Genomic DNA, 16,839 nt, shown 5'->3' with positions numbered 1-16,839 from the left:
TATGAAATAACACATATGGAATCATGTAGTAACCAAACAAGTGTTCAACAAATCAAAATATATCTTATATTTTAGATTCTTCAAAGTAGCCACCATTTACCTTGATGACAGCTTTGCACACTCTTGGCATTCTCTCAAGCAGCTTCACCTGAATGGTTTTCCAACAGTCTTGAAGGAGTTCCCACATATGTTACTCACCACCTGGATTCGGTCTTATGTAGCGAAATGGTGCTTTTTACATTGGGTAAAAGTAGAGACTCATAGCTACGAAATGTTATATCATTATATCATCATATTTGAGGAACAATGGGAAAGTAATTCTGCTTTGAAAGTTGATCAACATGTAAACACACTTTTGAGAAAATCGCCTTTGAATGTTTTGGTATCTAGTGAAGAGCTCTGCTTTGTCTACACCCATTCAGCATCGTTCACACCCTCTTAAGCTTTAGCCCCACCCATCTTGTTTCGCTCTTGGAGCGCACACTTGACGCTCTGGCCGATGATTTGTTTACCTCCGGATAACATAAAAACAGTCAAATCAGCTCTGCTGGCAACAATTTCATTACGCTTTTTTGCAGATGTTTACTGACATAAGTCATATTCAATGGGTGTTGTACACACGTCATGTACCATTAGCTAACGAGCCAGCCAGCTAACGCTAGCCTGTTAAACAACAATGAACAAAGTGCCAACCCTGCTAACATTAGACTCTAACTAGAAAAGCAAACTGCTCTGGCAAACAAGTAATAACGTCCGCTAGGTAGCCAGCTAACGTTAGCTAGCTAGCTAATAGTAAACTTCAGCTTAAGACATATAGCTAGCTAGCTAGCTAGCTAGCTAGCTAGCTAGGTAAACAATGAACCTAGACAGGTAAACAACGTTTAAGATCACACACGTCACGTAACGTTAGCTAACAAGCCAGCCAGCTAACGTTAGCTAGTTAAACAACAATGAACAAAGTGGCAACAATGCCACAGTGCTGGGAGCTAACCAACCAGGTCCAATGTTAGCTAGCTAACATTAGGCTCTAACTAGAAAAGCAAACGGCTCTGGGAAACAAATAATAATGTCAGCTAGGGTGCCAGCCAGAAATCGTTAGCTAGCTAGCTAACAGTACACTTTAGCTTGAAATGAAACCACTTTCTGTTAAAATTAGAAATGTGTAATATATGAAAATATAGCTAGCTCACGCTAGACTATCTTGTCTGCATACATCAACATGCATCATGGACGCGTCTCCCTGTCAGGAATGCTGTACCACGGTTGCCCTTAGTTTAAGTTGTAATCCGGACACAGGTGTTTTCTCCATCTCTTTAGCTATCATACTCTAATTCCACTGATTTCAAAATGTGTTCCTCCAGAAAATGGAGAGCAACACTTATGCAGCTCCACTACACAATATTTTTTTTTTTAAAGCAGCGTTTGACAGGTTTACAAAGACAGACTGACCAGCTCAAATAGACAGACCGCTTCAATATGGCAGACCAATCCGAACTCCTCTCTCGGCATGTCCAGCCCACTCATTATCTCAGCCAATCATGGCTAGTGGGAAGGTTGCTTCCTTTTTCTGTGGCTTAACCAACAAGGCTCATAATTTAACAGATGTCATACAAGTTTGTTATTAAGGCATATGAAAGTTCACATGTTCGAGAAGACATTTCTTCCCAAAGAATATTTTGACCCAAAAATATTTTTGAGCACTTTTTGGCTGATTTTCCTGATTTCCTGATTTTCCACTCTGCGGTCCAACTCATCCTAAATCATCTCAATTGGGTTGCTGTTGGGTGATTGTGGAGGCCAGGTCATCTGATGCAGGACTCCGTCACTCTCCTTCTTGATCAAATAGCCCTTATACAACCTGGAGGTGTGTTTGGGTCATTGTCCTGTTGAAAAACATAATGATAGTCCCACTAAGCAGAGACCGAATGGGATGGTGTATTGCTGCAGAATGCTGTGGTAGGTGTGCTGGTTAAGTGTCCCTTGACTTCTAAACAAATCACATACAGTGTCACCAGCAAAGCACCCCCACACCATCACACCTCCTCCTCCATGCTTCACTGTGGGAACCACACATACATAAATAATCCGTTCACCTACTCTGCGTCTCACAAACAGACGGCGGTTGGAACCAAAAATCAAAAGTACAGATTTCCACTTGTCTAATGTCCATTGCTCGTGTTTCTTGGCCCAAGCAATTCTCTTCTTCTTATTGGTGTCCTTTTGTAGTGGTTTCTTTGCAGCACTTTGACCATGTAGGCCTGATTCACGGAGTCTCCTCTGAACAGTTGATATTTAGATGTGTCTCTTACTCTGTGATGCCTTTACAGTGGCAAGAAAAAGTATGTGAACCCTTTGGAATTACCTGGATTTCTGCATCAATTTGACATAACAAAATTTGACTTTGCTATTCACAAGAAGCATTGCCTGATGAATCATGCCTCGAACAAAAGAGAAGACCTGAGATTAAGAATGGTTGCCTTGCATAAAGTTGGGAAGTTTTACAAAAGTATCTCTGAAAGTCAGTCCACGGTAAGACAAATTGTCTATAAATGGAGATATTTCAGCACTGTTGCTAATCTCCCTAGGAGTGGCCATCCTGCAAAGATGACTGCAAGAGCACAGCACAGAAGGCTCAATGAGTTTAAGAAGAATCCTAGAGTGTCAGCTAAAGACTTACAGAAATCTCTGGAAGATGCTAACATCTCTGTTGACGAGTCTACAATCCGTAAAACACTAAACAAGAATTATGTTAATGGGAGGATGCCATGGAAGAAGCCACGGCTGTCCAAAAAAACATTGCTGCACGTCTGAAGTTTGCAAAATAGCACCTGGATGTTCCACAGCGCTACTGGCAAAATATTATTTGGACAAATTAAACTAAAGTTGTGTTGTTTGTAAGGAACACACAACACTATGTGTGGAGAAAAAAAGGCACAGCACACCAAAATCAAAACCTCATCCCAACTGTAAACTATGGTGGAGAGAGCATCATGGTTTGGGGCTGCTTTGCTGCCTCAGGGCATGGACAGCTTGCTATCATCGATGGAAAAATGTATTCCCAAGTTTATCAAGTCATTTTGCAGGAGAATGTAAGGCTATCTGTCTGCCAATTGAAGCTCTACAGAAGTTAGGTGATGCAACAGGACAACAACCCAAAAGACAGAAGTAAATCAACAACAGAATGGCTTGAACAGAAGAAAATACGCCTTCTGGAGTGGCCCAGTCAGTCCTGACCTCAACCCGATTGAGATGCTGTGGCATGACCTCAAGAGAGAGGTTCACATCAGACATCCCAAGAATATTGTGGAACTGAAACAGTTTTGTAAAGAGGATCGGTCAAATTCCTCCAGACCGTTGTGCAGGTCTGATCCGCAACTACAGAAAATGTTTGGTTGAGGTTATTGCTGCCAAAGGAGGGTCAACCTGTTATTAAATTCAAGGGTTCACATACTTTTCCCAACCTGCACTGTGAATGTTTACACAGACTGTTCAATAAAGACGTGAAAAAGTATAATTGTTTGTTTGTCATTAGTTTAATCAGGATGTGTTTGTCTATTGTTGTGACTTAGACTTAATTTATGCAGAAATCCAGGTAATTCTAAAGGGTTCACATACTTTTTCTTGCCACTGTATTTGGCTGCAATTTCTGAGGCTGGTAACTCTAATGAACTTATCCTCTGCAGCAGAGGTAACTCTGGGTCTTCCTTTCCTGTGGCAGTCCTCAAAAGAGCCAGTTTCATTATAGCGCTTGATGGTTTTTACGACTGCACTTGAAGAAACTTGAACAATTCTTGAAATTTTCCGCATTGACTGACCTTAATGTCTTAAAGTAATGATGGACTGTCATTTCTCTTTGCTTATTTGAGCTGTTCTTGCCATAATATGGACTTGGTCTTTTACCAAATAGGGCTATCTTCTGTATACCACCCCTACTTTGTCACAACACAACTAACTGATTGGCTCAAACGCATTAAGGAAAGAAATTCCACAAATGTACTTTTAACAAGGCACACCTGTTAATTGAAATGCATTCCAGGTGACTACCTCATGAAGCTGGTTGAGAGAATGCCAAGAGTGTGCAAAGTTGTCATCAAGGCAAAGGGTGGCTACTTTGAAGAATCTCAAATATAAAATATATTTTTTATACTTTCTTCGCTACTACATGATTCCATTTTATAGTTTTGATTCCTTCACTATTATTCTACAATGTAGAGAATAATACAAATGGAATGAGTAGGTTTGTCCAAACTTTTGACTGGTACTGTGGAGAGAGAGAGAGAGAGAGAGAGAGAGAGAGAGAGAGAGTGAGTGAGAGAGAGAAGTGAATGCAGTGAATGAACTGAGAGAAAGCATGCAGGGCATTCTACACCATTAAAAAACAAATTCTAATTGAAATACCTATTAAAATTTGGCTAAAACTAATTGAATGTGTTATTGAACTAATTGCACTTCATGGCAGCGAGGTGTGGGGTCCACTTGTAAAACAATATTTCACCCAATGGGACAAACACCCTATTGACACCCTGCATGCACAGTTCTGTAAGATTCTCTTACATGTCTAGAGGAAAACTACAAACAATGCATGCAGGGCAGAATTAGGCCAAAATCGACTAATAATAAAAGCTCAAAAAAGAGCAATTACGTTTTGGAAACATCTAAAATACAGTGACCCCCTCTCATACCGGACAATTTACATTGACCCCCCCCTTGTACACTGCTGCTACTCGCTGTTTGTTTGTTACCTATGCATAGTCATACTTTTTATTTTAGCCTACTTGGTAAATATTTTCTTCTTCTTGAACTGCACTGTTGGTTAAGGGCTTGTAAGTAAGCATTTCACGGTAAAGTCTACACTTGTTGTATTCTGCGCATGTGGCAAATAAAGTTTGATTTGATATCATTACCAAGCCCTGCAATGCCTAGAGCTGAGCAAAGAAAAGAGTCCCCACATCCAGCTGGTCCTGGGGCTGAGTTGACAAACCTGTTCTACTAACACACTGAAGCCTCAGGACCAGAACATCCAATCCATCAGATCAAAAAAATTACAACACAGTCAAAACAAAACTACAGTACTTATTGGGAAACACAAGCAGAAAGCAAACTCCAGTGCTATCTGGCCCTAAATCGACTGTACACCGTGGCAAACTATTTGACCATAGTTACTGATCAAAACCTTAGAAAAACCTTGACAAAGTACAGGCTCAGTGAGCACAGCCTTGCCATTGAGATGGTTAGACACTGTTGGGGGGAGGATGCAGAGAGCTGTGAGTTGGCAGCGCACTACATTTCTGCCTGTCATAAGATGAGGGACAGTGTCTGACAGACCAACCAACCTGCACATGTCCTCTATGCTTATTGTTATTGTTTAATGTATGGTTATTTTGACCCTTGGTTATTGTTGTTGTTCCTTTGACAACATTGATTATTATTTTAAATTATGTTAATATTGTAAATCTCCAAAGTACGCTTTGGCAATATGTACATTGTTACGTCATGCCAATAAAGCAAATGTAATTGAATTGAGAGAGAGTGATTATTATTAACAATGGCAGTATTAATGATTATATATATGCCATACAGCTTTTTCTGACTTTAACAGAGAATAAAGTGGTGCTCTCAAGTCTGCACATGGATAAAACTCTTAACAGTAACTGTACTCTGGTTTAATACAGCCTATGTATCCTTGTTGTGCCTTCAGGCTGCATAGAGTGACTCAATGGTAACAGGAGATTCCTCATCCTTCAAAGTGATTGTTCCGAGAAAAGGATATTTCTCATTTCGGTTTTCACTGTTTCTCGCTCCCTCCTATCCAAGCGCTGCTCATTGCTATGTGAGATGTACATCTCTTGAGCTTATGTTTAGCTTTGCTCCAGTCTGTCTAGGACCACAGGGGATCTGGTTTCTGTTGTCTATGAGATAATGCTGCCTGTTTGGACATTGATATGTGTATTTTAGGGATATGAGGTCAGAGGAGATGCACCATGCTGCTAAGTGGATATGCTCGGACAGGACAGGAAACTGATAGGCTATAAGGAGTTACAGAATCATACAGTCAGAGGGCCTGGCATCATCCTCTTATTTACACTGACAACACTGACATCGTCAGGCCAAAATTGGTTTGTATCGTGGGCGCCCTCTAGTGGAATTTAGTTAGTGGATTTTTTTTTACAGCATTCAAATCCAATCAAATCAAAGTTTATTTGTCACGTGCGCCGAATACAACAATAGACCTTACAGTGAAATGCTTACTTACAGGCTCTAACCAATGGTGCGGGAAAAAAGGTATGTGTGTGTGTGTGTGTGTGTGTGTGTAGGTAAGTAAAGAAATAAAACAACAGTAAAAAGACATTTGAAAAAAGAGTAGCAAGGCTATATACAGACACCTGTTAGTCAGGCTTATTGAGGTAGTATGTACATGTAGGTATCGTTAAAGTGACTATGCATATATGATGAACAGAGAGTAGCAGAAGCGTAAAAAACATGTATTCACTCATGTTCTGTTTTATCTCCACAGTCACAATGGTGTTGTTTCTGACTGCAACTATAATAACCTTGAATAACTCCTCTCATGAGAACCAGACTACAGGTAAGTAACTTTCATACGAATAGGGAATCAAACAGGGCCTCGTTTCCCAGTTGCGATGTAATTTAAGCATTTCGATGATCTTACCGGATGCATCGTTATTTACGAGTCAACTTAAGTGTTTCCCAAACAAGCACGTAGAGAGAACGTTCGTTAAGTGCAACGTTAGAACATCTGTCGATACTGATGGGATCGAAAGAAAAGCAGCGCTGCTCTCGGATCAGTTTTCTCCATTCAAATCTTACCTTAGCATTATAATTATTCCAAAATACTAACGACAGATCAGCTCCTAGAGATATATGACCACTTCTGGCTGCAGATATAGAGGCGGCTTATTCTAAATGCTGAACCTATCATTTTAGTATTTATTAGGATCCCCATTAGCTGCTGCTAAGGCTTTGTGTGTGTGTCTGCATTGCGCTGTGAGGTGTTGTTTTGTCAGTTTTTCTTGTCTTATTTTACTGCTCGCTTGAGAGTTACTTGATGTGGAAGAGAGTTACATGTAGTACTGTGCATTTCTCAGAGTCTGTTCTGGACTTGGGGACTGTGACCCAAAAGGGTTCTAACTGGAACCAAAACGGGTTCTCATATGGGGACAGCCAAAGAACCCTTTTGGTACCCTTTTTTCTAAGAATGTGGGTGTCTGAGCTGTGTGTTACCAGTTCGTACAGACAGTTCAGTGCTTTCAACACATCAATACCTCTCACAAAGACAAGTAGTGATACAGTCAATCTCTCCTCTACTTTGAGCCAAAAGATTGACATGCATGTTATTGATATTAGCCCTCCGAGTACATCTAGCCCTTCCTGCAGTCAAATTACCAAATCGACATCTAGTGGCCTCATTGGTGGAATGCAATTAATATTTGTCATAATTTAATAAACATAAGTTCAAAAAACCTTCCGAAAACCCGGTCTTTCTATATCAAACAAATTTGTAGGGTTGAATAATGAACTTATCCTCTTAACTATAATGAACTTATCCTCTGTAGCAGAGGTAACTCTGGGTCTTCCATTCCTGTGGTGGTCATCATGAGGCAGTTTCATTATTGTGCTTGATGTTTTTTGCGACTGCACTTGAAGAAACTTTCAAAGTTCTTGATTTTTTTCATTGACTGACCTTCATGTCTTAAAGTAATGATGGACTGTCATTTCTCTTTGCTTATTTGAGCTGTTCTTGCCATAATATGGACTTGGTCTTTTACCAAATATGGCTATCTTCTGTATACCACCCCTACCTTGTCACAACACAACTGATTGGCTCAAACACATTAAGGAAAGAAATTCCACAAATTAACTTTTAGGTACACCTGTTACACCTGTTAATTGAAATGCATTCCAGTTGACTACCTCATTAAGTTGATTGAACGAATGCCAATAGTGTGCAAAGCTGTCATCAAGGCAAAGGGTGGCTACTTGTTTGGTTACGACATGTTTACATATGTGTTATTTCATAGTTTTGATGTCTTCACTATTGTTCTGCAATGTAGAAAATATAAAAAATAAAGTTAAAACCTGGAATGAGTAGGCGTGTCCAAATATTTGACTGGTACTGAACATCGAATCTTCTTTATCATTTACAAGCAAAATATCCTGTTGACGCCGGCAATACAAGTAACGTTAATAGTAGCAATAGAGGACATCTTTGGCAGGCTAAGCTAGAAGAATATGCGCGCTGGAGGCCTATGGACAAGTCGACGAGGAGCGAGCTAACACTGTGGAGGACGAAGGCTTGAGGGATATTACTTGGATAGGATCGGATGACTCAACGTATGAGTTACCCTCGAGCCATCGTCGTTACAAAAATACACAAGCTGTATGAAAGCGAGAGGGCTACGATTGCGGAGGAGTTGAAACATGCAATGGCTGTTGCTCTCACAGGAGACCACTGGACTTCTGTCTGTATCCACAACTACCTTGGGGTTACTGCGCACCACATCAATAAAAACTGGAAACTGCATTCATACGCTATGGCCATAATGAAGACAGTCACTATGCTGAAACGTGCGCTCGGCATTTCATGGATCTAGCAAAGCAGTGGAACATTGTAAACAAAGTTACCACAGTTTGCACAGACAGTGCACGGAACATGATTGCAGCAGCGAGACATCTGCCTTTTGAACACAACTGTAGAACCTGGAGGCACTATGGGAGCCCTGCAGGTAATATTCTTTATCTCTATATTAGTGTTATAATAAGATGTTGTGTGTGTGTCTATGTGTGAGAGAGCAATTGTTTAATTGTGTGTGCGTGTGTGAGAGAAAGAGTCTGTGTGTAACAAGCCTCTCACAATTGACTGAAGTAATTTTGAATTATCTTTCACTGCAGGTACTTGACTGAACTTCTGATAGGAGAGAAGTACATTTCCTGCTCAGAGGTGTTGCCTGCTTTGTGTCATCTCCTTTGGGTGATGGAGAGCTCTGATGATGACCCTGCCTACATGGTAAGATTCAAGCTGACATTCACAACAGACCTGGAGAAACGCAAGGAAAACACCAACATCACATGGCTGAAGATCGCCATAGCTCTCAACCCAAGGTTTAAGGACCTTAAGTGCCTTCCCAGATCTGAGAAGGGTGAGGTGTGGGCTTTGGTCAGCAACTTTCTGAAGGAAGAGAGGCCTGCACAGCAACCTGATAAAGCAACAGAGTCAGAGCCCAAAAAAAAGAAGGCTGCCCTTTTGTTTAATTCTTCTGAGTCGGACTCTGATGAAGAGGAGGAGTTCATTGAGAAATGTGTAGAGTGTTACAAGGTAGAGCCCAGCATCAACATGGAGGAGTGTAAACTACAGTGGTGGTCACAGCATGCAGGGGCACACACTAGGCTGGCCTGCATTGCACAAAGGTACCTGGCAACGCCTGCTACATCATTACCTTGTGAGAGGTTGTTTTCACTCTCTGGGCATATCGTGCAAAAGTAAAGAGCAGCTTTATCATCTGAAAATGTCAACAGTCTTGTTTGTCTTTGCTACTGGCTCAGTGAAAAGAAACAGGAGGATGACTGAAGTGTATGGTCACAGGTTTATGTTCTGTGGAATTCATGACATTGTTGGACAAGTTAATGCTCTTTGTTCTTTGTATCCATAGAGACAGTAATTGTTTTCTTATAGCTAACCCTCCAATCAGTAATTGGAAGAACAATCATTTGGAATGGCTGAGTGGTGTGTGTAACTATTCTTGTGGGGACTTATGGTCTCCACAATAATAGTAAACAAATAAAAAATTGACCAACTGGGAACATTAGACATCAGAATTAGAGTTAGGAGCTAGGGTTGGGTTTAGGGTTAGGAGCTAGGGTTGGGTTTAGGGTTAGGAGCTAGGGTTGGGTTTAGGGTTACGGTTAGGTTTTTGGGTTAAGGTTAGGGAAAATAGGATTTTGAATGGGACTGAATTGTGTGTCCCCACAAGGTTACCTGTACAAGAATGTGTGTGTTTGTGAGAGAGAGCATTAGTAAGTTACAGGACTTTTCCATCTATTTCTCCCCAATTTTGTGATATCCAATTGCGATCTTGTCTCATCGCTGCAACTCCCCAACGGACTCGGGAGAGGCAAAGGTCGAGTCATGAGTCCTCCAAAACATGAACTGCTAAACCGCACTCCTTAACACCTGCCCACTTAACCTGGAAGCCAGACGCACCAATGTGTCGGAGGAAACACCGTTCAACTGACGACAGATTCAGCCTGCAGGCACCCGGCCTGCCACAAGGAGTCGCTAGAGCACGATGAGCCAAGTAAAGCCCCCCCAACCAAACCCTGACGACACTGGGAGAATTGTGCAACTCCCTATGGTACTCCCGTTCACGGCCGGTTGTGACACAGCCTGGGTTCGACCCAGGTCTGTAGGGGCTCTTCAAGCACGGCGATGCAGTGCCTTAGACCGCTGCGCCACTCGGGAGGCCGCGATTAATTATTTTAATTGTTTGACAGCCATAATATATTTATTTATTTTCAAGTTTGAAAAAAGTTCCTGACCTCCATGTCCTCATGTAGTTATGAACCTGCGCACATGTTGTTAAACATCATGAAATATGAGGAAAACATTACAGCCAGCAGCCTAGAATTAGCAAAATAGAATTCAATGGAATGAATATAAAATGTATGTTAATGTGATTGAAATATATATGCCTACCTGCCCTACAATGTATTTATCTTTTGCAGTCATCTACATTTTCATTTGAAGCATCATTTTATTATTTGCTTGTATTTGTAGTCAACTTTGTTAGAGACAGGTATAGCTCTTCATTCTGTGTTTACCGTATATCTTCTGTGTATGAATTGATGCGGAAGGGGGAAAAAAGCATCTGACACCGCACTTAGCTGTTCTACGAGTGGTCTGAGGCAGTCGGTAAATAAAAAGCGTTTAAGTGCCTCTTTAGTAACTATGGTTTTGGGAAACTCGGCTACTAAAGATGGTTCTAGCGATGAGCTTAACGCTATGAAGGCTCTGGGAAACGAGGCCCAGAACAATCAGCATACATTAACACGATCCTAAATGTAAACAATTGTTAGACATGCACAGTGCAATTATCTATTTAAATGGGTGCATATAGATGTGAAAATATTGACAACACTTGTATGTGTAGTATACAAAATAATATATTTATCTTTGTTTCCCAGAAAACCCCACCCCCCAGGGTGCCCATGTACTTTCCTCTATGCTGGTCATCTCTCTTCTTCTCATCATCATCGTTCTCCCGACAGTATACTTCCTAAGGTAACAAACACTGGGTGGCTTCACCTCACCCCCATCCTTTCCTTTATCATCAGCCCAGCCCACCCCCACATTGTGTGTGTGTGTGTGTGTGTGTGTGTGTGTGTGTGTGTGTGTGTGTGTGTGTGTGTGTGTGTGTGTGTGTGTGTGTGTGTGTGTGTGTGTGTGTGTGTGTGTGTGTGTGTGTGTTGAAAGTGTTCCAACAACTGCTCTTCCAGTAAAACAGAAAACAAATGCCTAGCTGGGTCATATTATACCATGCTCTCTGACTCACTCAGTCACTCAGTCACTCAGTCAACTCCTCTCTCAGTGGTGAGGATACTCTGTGCTTCTCATGAGAAAGAACAGCTTACTGTACAGATGGTGGGTTTCTATTTATTCTGACTTGTTGAGCTGAAATATTCTCTTTCATCGGTTATGGTCGGATAACGTTTTAGTTCTTTCCTCTTTTGTTTCCTTTTCCTCTTCTCTGTCACACTCTCTGGTTAGGTTTAGAAACCACAGGAAGGCTCTTGTCACCTCAGTTGATAAGAAGATTCCAAATGGCTTCTTGGAAGATCAAGGTACGTCTCACAACTTCACATTTCCACATACATCTTATGTGTAGGATTGTTGCGGTAACCGTATTACCGCCACACCGGCACACCGGAGTCTTGACCACAGTAAAATTCCACTTGACCATTGACTCACAGTAATCTCCTCTTATGCACTCTAGCCATGCGTTAGTAGTACCCAACTCGCTAACGATCATCAGGTTCTAATGGCCTGGTACTCAGGGCTCAGGGCTGTATTGTCATCTGACATCAACGCAAATGCAATTGAAAATCACATCAAACACTTATCATCAAAAGAGTATGTGCTTTTAAAATTCTACTCACTGTGATGATCAATTTGAAGAAAGGAGTTCAACAACAGGTTGAAACTGAGTGTAAAACATGGTCGTTGTGGATGTTTCAAAGCCTAACACAACGAAATGGACAGCGCTTTCGAAAGTGATGGATGATTAATTCAAAACATCCATATGTGACCTGTTTCAGGAAACTAGGCAGATGTCGCGGGTCACTACTTCACAGGGGAGCCGTTTGAACGTAAACTTTATTTGTCAAAATGTGTTTTTTTGGCAGAAATGTGCACTTTCATGTGCCTTATTAACAAACGTGTATGCCATCTGTAATTACGAATGAAATTGTTAAATTACGAGCCTAGTTGGTTTAGCCATAGAAAAAGCCAGCAACCTTCCCACTAGCCATGATTGGCTGAGATGATGAGTGGGCTAGACATGCCGAGAGATAAGTTTGGATTGGTCTGCCATATAGCCAGCTTCTGTCTATTTGAGCTGGTCAGTATGTCTAGGTAATCCTGTCGAACGCTGCTTTTTAAAACATTTATTGTGTATTAAAACTGCATAAGTGTTGCTCTCTACTTTCTGGAGGACTGAGTTTTGAAATCAGTGGACTTCGAGTATGATAGCTAAGGAGATGGAGAAAACACATGTTTCCGAATTACATCGTCAAACTAAGGGCAACCATGGCATCCGACAGGAGACCCGTCCAACCATGAATGATGTATATGGGTAAGATAGTCTAGCTAGCTACTATTGACTAACCCCATCCCGTACAAATGTGTGCAACCGCGGCATTCAAACGAGGCTGCGATGAAAACTAATGGGACTGTAGCAACTGTGTTGGCATCAAAATCTGGGGTGTGAACTACGTTTCTATGCCAGCGTTGGTTGACATGGTAATGGTCCGATAGTATTGGAGAAAAGTTGAAAAAAACTGACCTTTAGCGCCGCCCTAAAAACCCAATTCAATTTCGACACAAACCTTCAAATAGGTATGCAATGACACATTATATAAACTCTTTATAGTGGTTTTATTTACATTTTAGAGGTGATGTTGGACAGATCGGATGAAAAAAGCTGTTTCCCCACATGGCTCATCTCCCCCTTCCCCTGTCACGCAGTAGGTTTCGCTTCCCCACCCACCATTTTTAAAAAGACCCGACGGAGCTCATTACCTTCTTCAGTTATGCAGAGACGAGTAGCATGAAGGTCTCGTCATTGATTTTGCTGGAAAGGGGAGAAATTGTGCTTTACAATGGTATTCCTATTACAGTTGACCTGGAAATATTATGTTTTTGGGCTCTAAAATAAGGTACATTGTATGTTACAGTGCGTTAGCTAACTATACATTTTCAGATATTACACGTTTCAAATTTTGACAAAGAGCCGTTTGCTTGGCTAGCATGATGATAGCTAGCTAACATTGAACCTGGTTGGTTAGCTACCTGCAGATTCATGCAGGGTATTAATGTCATGAGTTGTGATTATGGTTCATTGTTTACCTAGCTAGCTAGCTACATGTCTTAACCAAAGACTCCACTATGCAAGTAACCATTTCGGGTGCGTTCGTAAATTCAGTCTGGCCATCTACTCCGATTTTAGAGCACTCTTGTCTGAGTGTGCCAGAGAGAGCAGAATAGCAATGAATTTACTAACGCTCAACACCAGTTGAATATGGCCGGTGTCAGTAAACGTCTGCAGAAAAGCGTAGTTCAATTGTTGCCAGCAGCACAGTTACAGTCACCAACGCTCTGGATAACAAGAAAACAGCCTCACCAGCTCTGCCAGGGTGAGTAAAATGGTGGGGTGTTCTCTCATTATGTGTTTGGAAGTAGTCAATGTTAGTCAGTTAGCTTGGGTGCTTGACTGCCGTTGTGAAGTCAGAACGTTCGGATCAACCCTACTCATCGGCCAGAGCGTCCGGTGTGCGCTCTGATCACGAAATGCTCTGAATTTACAAACGGACAATCTGACAGCACAGTTGCAGTCACCAACGCTCTGGATAACATAACAGCCTAACCAGCTCTGCTAGGGCGAGTAATGTTCAGTGATCTGTTCTCTCTCACTTAAATGTCTGGAAGTAGCTAGCAAGTTAGCTTGGGTGCTTGACTGCTATTGTTAGTACATTCGGATCAACCCTTAAAGAGATGGGTGGGGATAAAGCTTAATAGGGTGTGAACGATGCTGAATGGGTGTAGACAAAACGCTCTCCAATAGTAGTACCGAAACATTCAAAGGCCATTTTCTCAAAAGTGAGATTACAAGTTTATCAACTTTCAAAGCAAAGTTACTTTCCCATTGTTTCTCCACTGTAGTGTATGATATACCATTGTGTACAGAGTCTCTACTTTTATCCAATGTAAAAAACTCAATTTCAAATTTTGCTACATAACAACGATTTTGAGCCGGTCGGGCACATATGCATATTAGAGCATATGCATAAGCCTATATATGCAAATATCACATTAACATAAGAATTCAGACACCTTACTCAGTACTTTTGGCAGTGATTACAGCCTCAAGTCTTCTTGTGTATGATGCAACAAGCTTGGCACACCTGTATTTGGAGAGTTTCTCCCATTCTTCTCTACAAATCCTCTCAAGCTCTGTCAGGTTGGATGGGGAACTTCGCTACACAGCTATTTTCAGGTCTCTCCAGAGATGTTCGATCGGGTTCAAGTCTGGGCTCTAGCTGGGCCACTCAAGGACATTCAGAGACTTGTCCCGAAGCCACTCCTGCATTGTCTTGGCTGTGTGCTTAGGGTTGTTGTCCTGTTGGAAGGTGAAACTTTGCCCCAGTCTGAGGTCCTGAAAACTCTGGAGCAGCTTTTCATCAAGGATCTCTCTATACTTTGCTCCGTTAATTTTACCCTCAATCCTGACTAGTCTCCCAGTCCCTGCTGCTGAAAAACATTCCCACAGCATGATGCTGCCACCACCATGCTTTACCGTAGGGATGGTGCCAGGTTTCCTGGAGATGTGACGCTTGGTATTCGAGCCAAAGAGTTCGATCTTGGTTTCATCAGACCAGAGAATCTTGTTTATGGAGCAGGTTTTCATCAATGATCTCTGTACTTTGTTCCGTTCATCTTTACCTTGATCCTGACAAGTCTCCCAGTCTCTGCCGCTGAAAAACATCCTCACAGCATGATGGTGCGACCACCATTTCTCACCGTAGAGATGGTGCCAGGTTTCCTCCAGACATGACGCATGGCATTCAGGCCAAAAGGTTCAATCTTGGTTTCATCAGACCAAAGAATCTGGTTTCTCATGGTCTGAGAGTCCTTTATAAGCCTGTAGATAAACTCCAAGTAGGCTGTCATGAGGAAAAAATACAATTTAATCCATTTTAGAATAAGGCTGTAACGTGACAAAATGTGGAAAAAGTCAAGGGGTCTAAATGCTTTCAGAATGCACTGTATATAGACAGGTGTGTGCTTTTCCAAATCAGGTCCAATCAATTGGATTTACCACAGGTGGACTCCAATCAAGTTGTTGAAACATCTCAAGGATGATCAATAAAAACAGGATGTACCAGAGCTCAATTTCGAGTCTCTATAGCAAAGGGTCTGAATACTTATGTACATTGTAATACATTTGCAAAAAAAAAAAAAAAAAACTGTTCGTTTTGTCATTAGGGGTTATTGTGTGTAGATTGAGGGGGAAAAAATATTCAGTCCATTTTAGAACAAGGCTGTAACGTAACAAAATGTGGAAAAAGTCAAGGAGTCTGAATTCTTTCCAAATGCACTGTATATGTTCCAAAGGCACGCATCAGCTGCTTCTATGCTGGTGGCCTGGAGATGCTTAACGTGTTAATGTTAATTAACGGCCAATTACCATGAGACCGGCAGGCTTTTGCATGACAATAACCGTCTGACATAATTTCATGACCGCCACAGCCCTAGTTATGTATATAATATTTAATTTGAACCATTGAGTATGTTTTGTGGGATCTGATGCATGCCTTAGGTTGTGTGTACATAGTGCTTGTTGAATTTCAATACTGATCTGTTCTCTAGATAAGTCGTCACAATCAAAACACAAAGTCAGGTCTATTCTGTAGCGATATCCTACTGAAGGCATATTCTGCTATTGAGATCTGTCAAGACGAATTAACACGTCTAAAATGGTAGAAAATTATAAAAAGATTCACTGTCTACCTTACCACACGCAGTTGAAGCAAAATCCATTGTAACTTTCTAACCTTGTAATTAATAATTATAATTTATTACATTTGTAAAGCACTTTTCATTATACACAATCTCAAAGTGCATAAAATACAATATTAAAGAAACCAAATAGGAAATAATGAACACAACTAAACAGGTCAACTGACACAAAGAACACAGCTGATGCTACAAGGGACAAGGACAGTAAGGAGCACAGGTATCTCTTTCTCTCTTTTCTCCTCTCCCTCTCTCTATTGTCGAGAACTATAATTTAATGTGTTTGTTTGTCTATCTTTTTTATGTATTTGTCTACAAGTTTATATATATGTTTACAACAAGCAAGGGGAAGATATCAAAATAGGGGCATTGGAGAATAATAACATATTGTATGGATTACATTTGTACTCTAGTGAAGCCGTCTCTATAGTAATGCAAGGTTTCTTTCATGATCATGTGAAATGTAAATTGCTATGGAAATGCTGGGATGTGTTTTTCAATTATGTTAAAGGTAATTATGATGCAACTATGAA

At 41.1% G+C, this 16,839-nt stretch overlaps 1 protein-coding gene across 1 annotated transcript in view; it reads left to right on the top strand.

The window, feature by feature from the left end:
- Positions 1 to 16,839, top strand: part of LOC120045893 (receptor-type tyrosine-protein phosphatase epsilon-like) — a 126,716-nt gene that overhangs the window by 82,434 nt on the left and 27,443 nt on the right. The window contains exons 4-6 of the mRNA XM_038990821.1: positions 6,515 to 6,586; positions 11,200 to 11,296; positions 11,783 to 11,856. Coding sequence (XP_038846749.1) covers positions 6,515 to 6,586; positions 11,200 to 11,296; positions 11,783 to 11,856 — 243 coding nt within the window. The remainder of the gene's footprint in view (positions 1 to 6,514; positions 6,587 to 11,199; positions 11,297 to 11,782; positions 11,857 to 16,839) is intronic.

The sequence above is a fragment of the Salvelinus namaycush genome, chromosome 4 (genome assembly GCF_016432855.1).
Source record: "Salvelinus namaycush isolate Seneca chromosome 4, SaNama_1.0, whole genome shotgun sequence".
Lineage (NCBI taxonomy): Eukaryota > Metazoa > Chordata > Actinopteri > Salmoniformes > Salmonidae > Salvelinus > Salvelinus namaycush.
The sequence above is the reverse complement of the archived record's forward strand: the minus strand, read 5'-3'. Positions and strand labels throughout refer to the sequence as shown.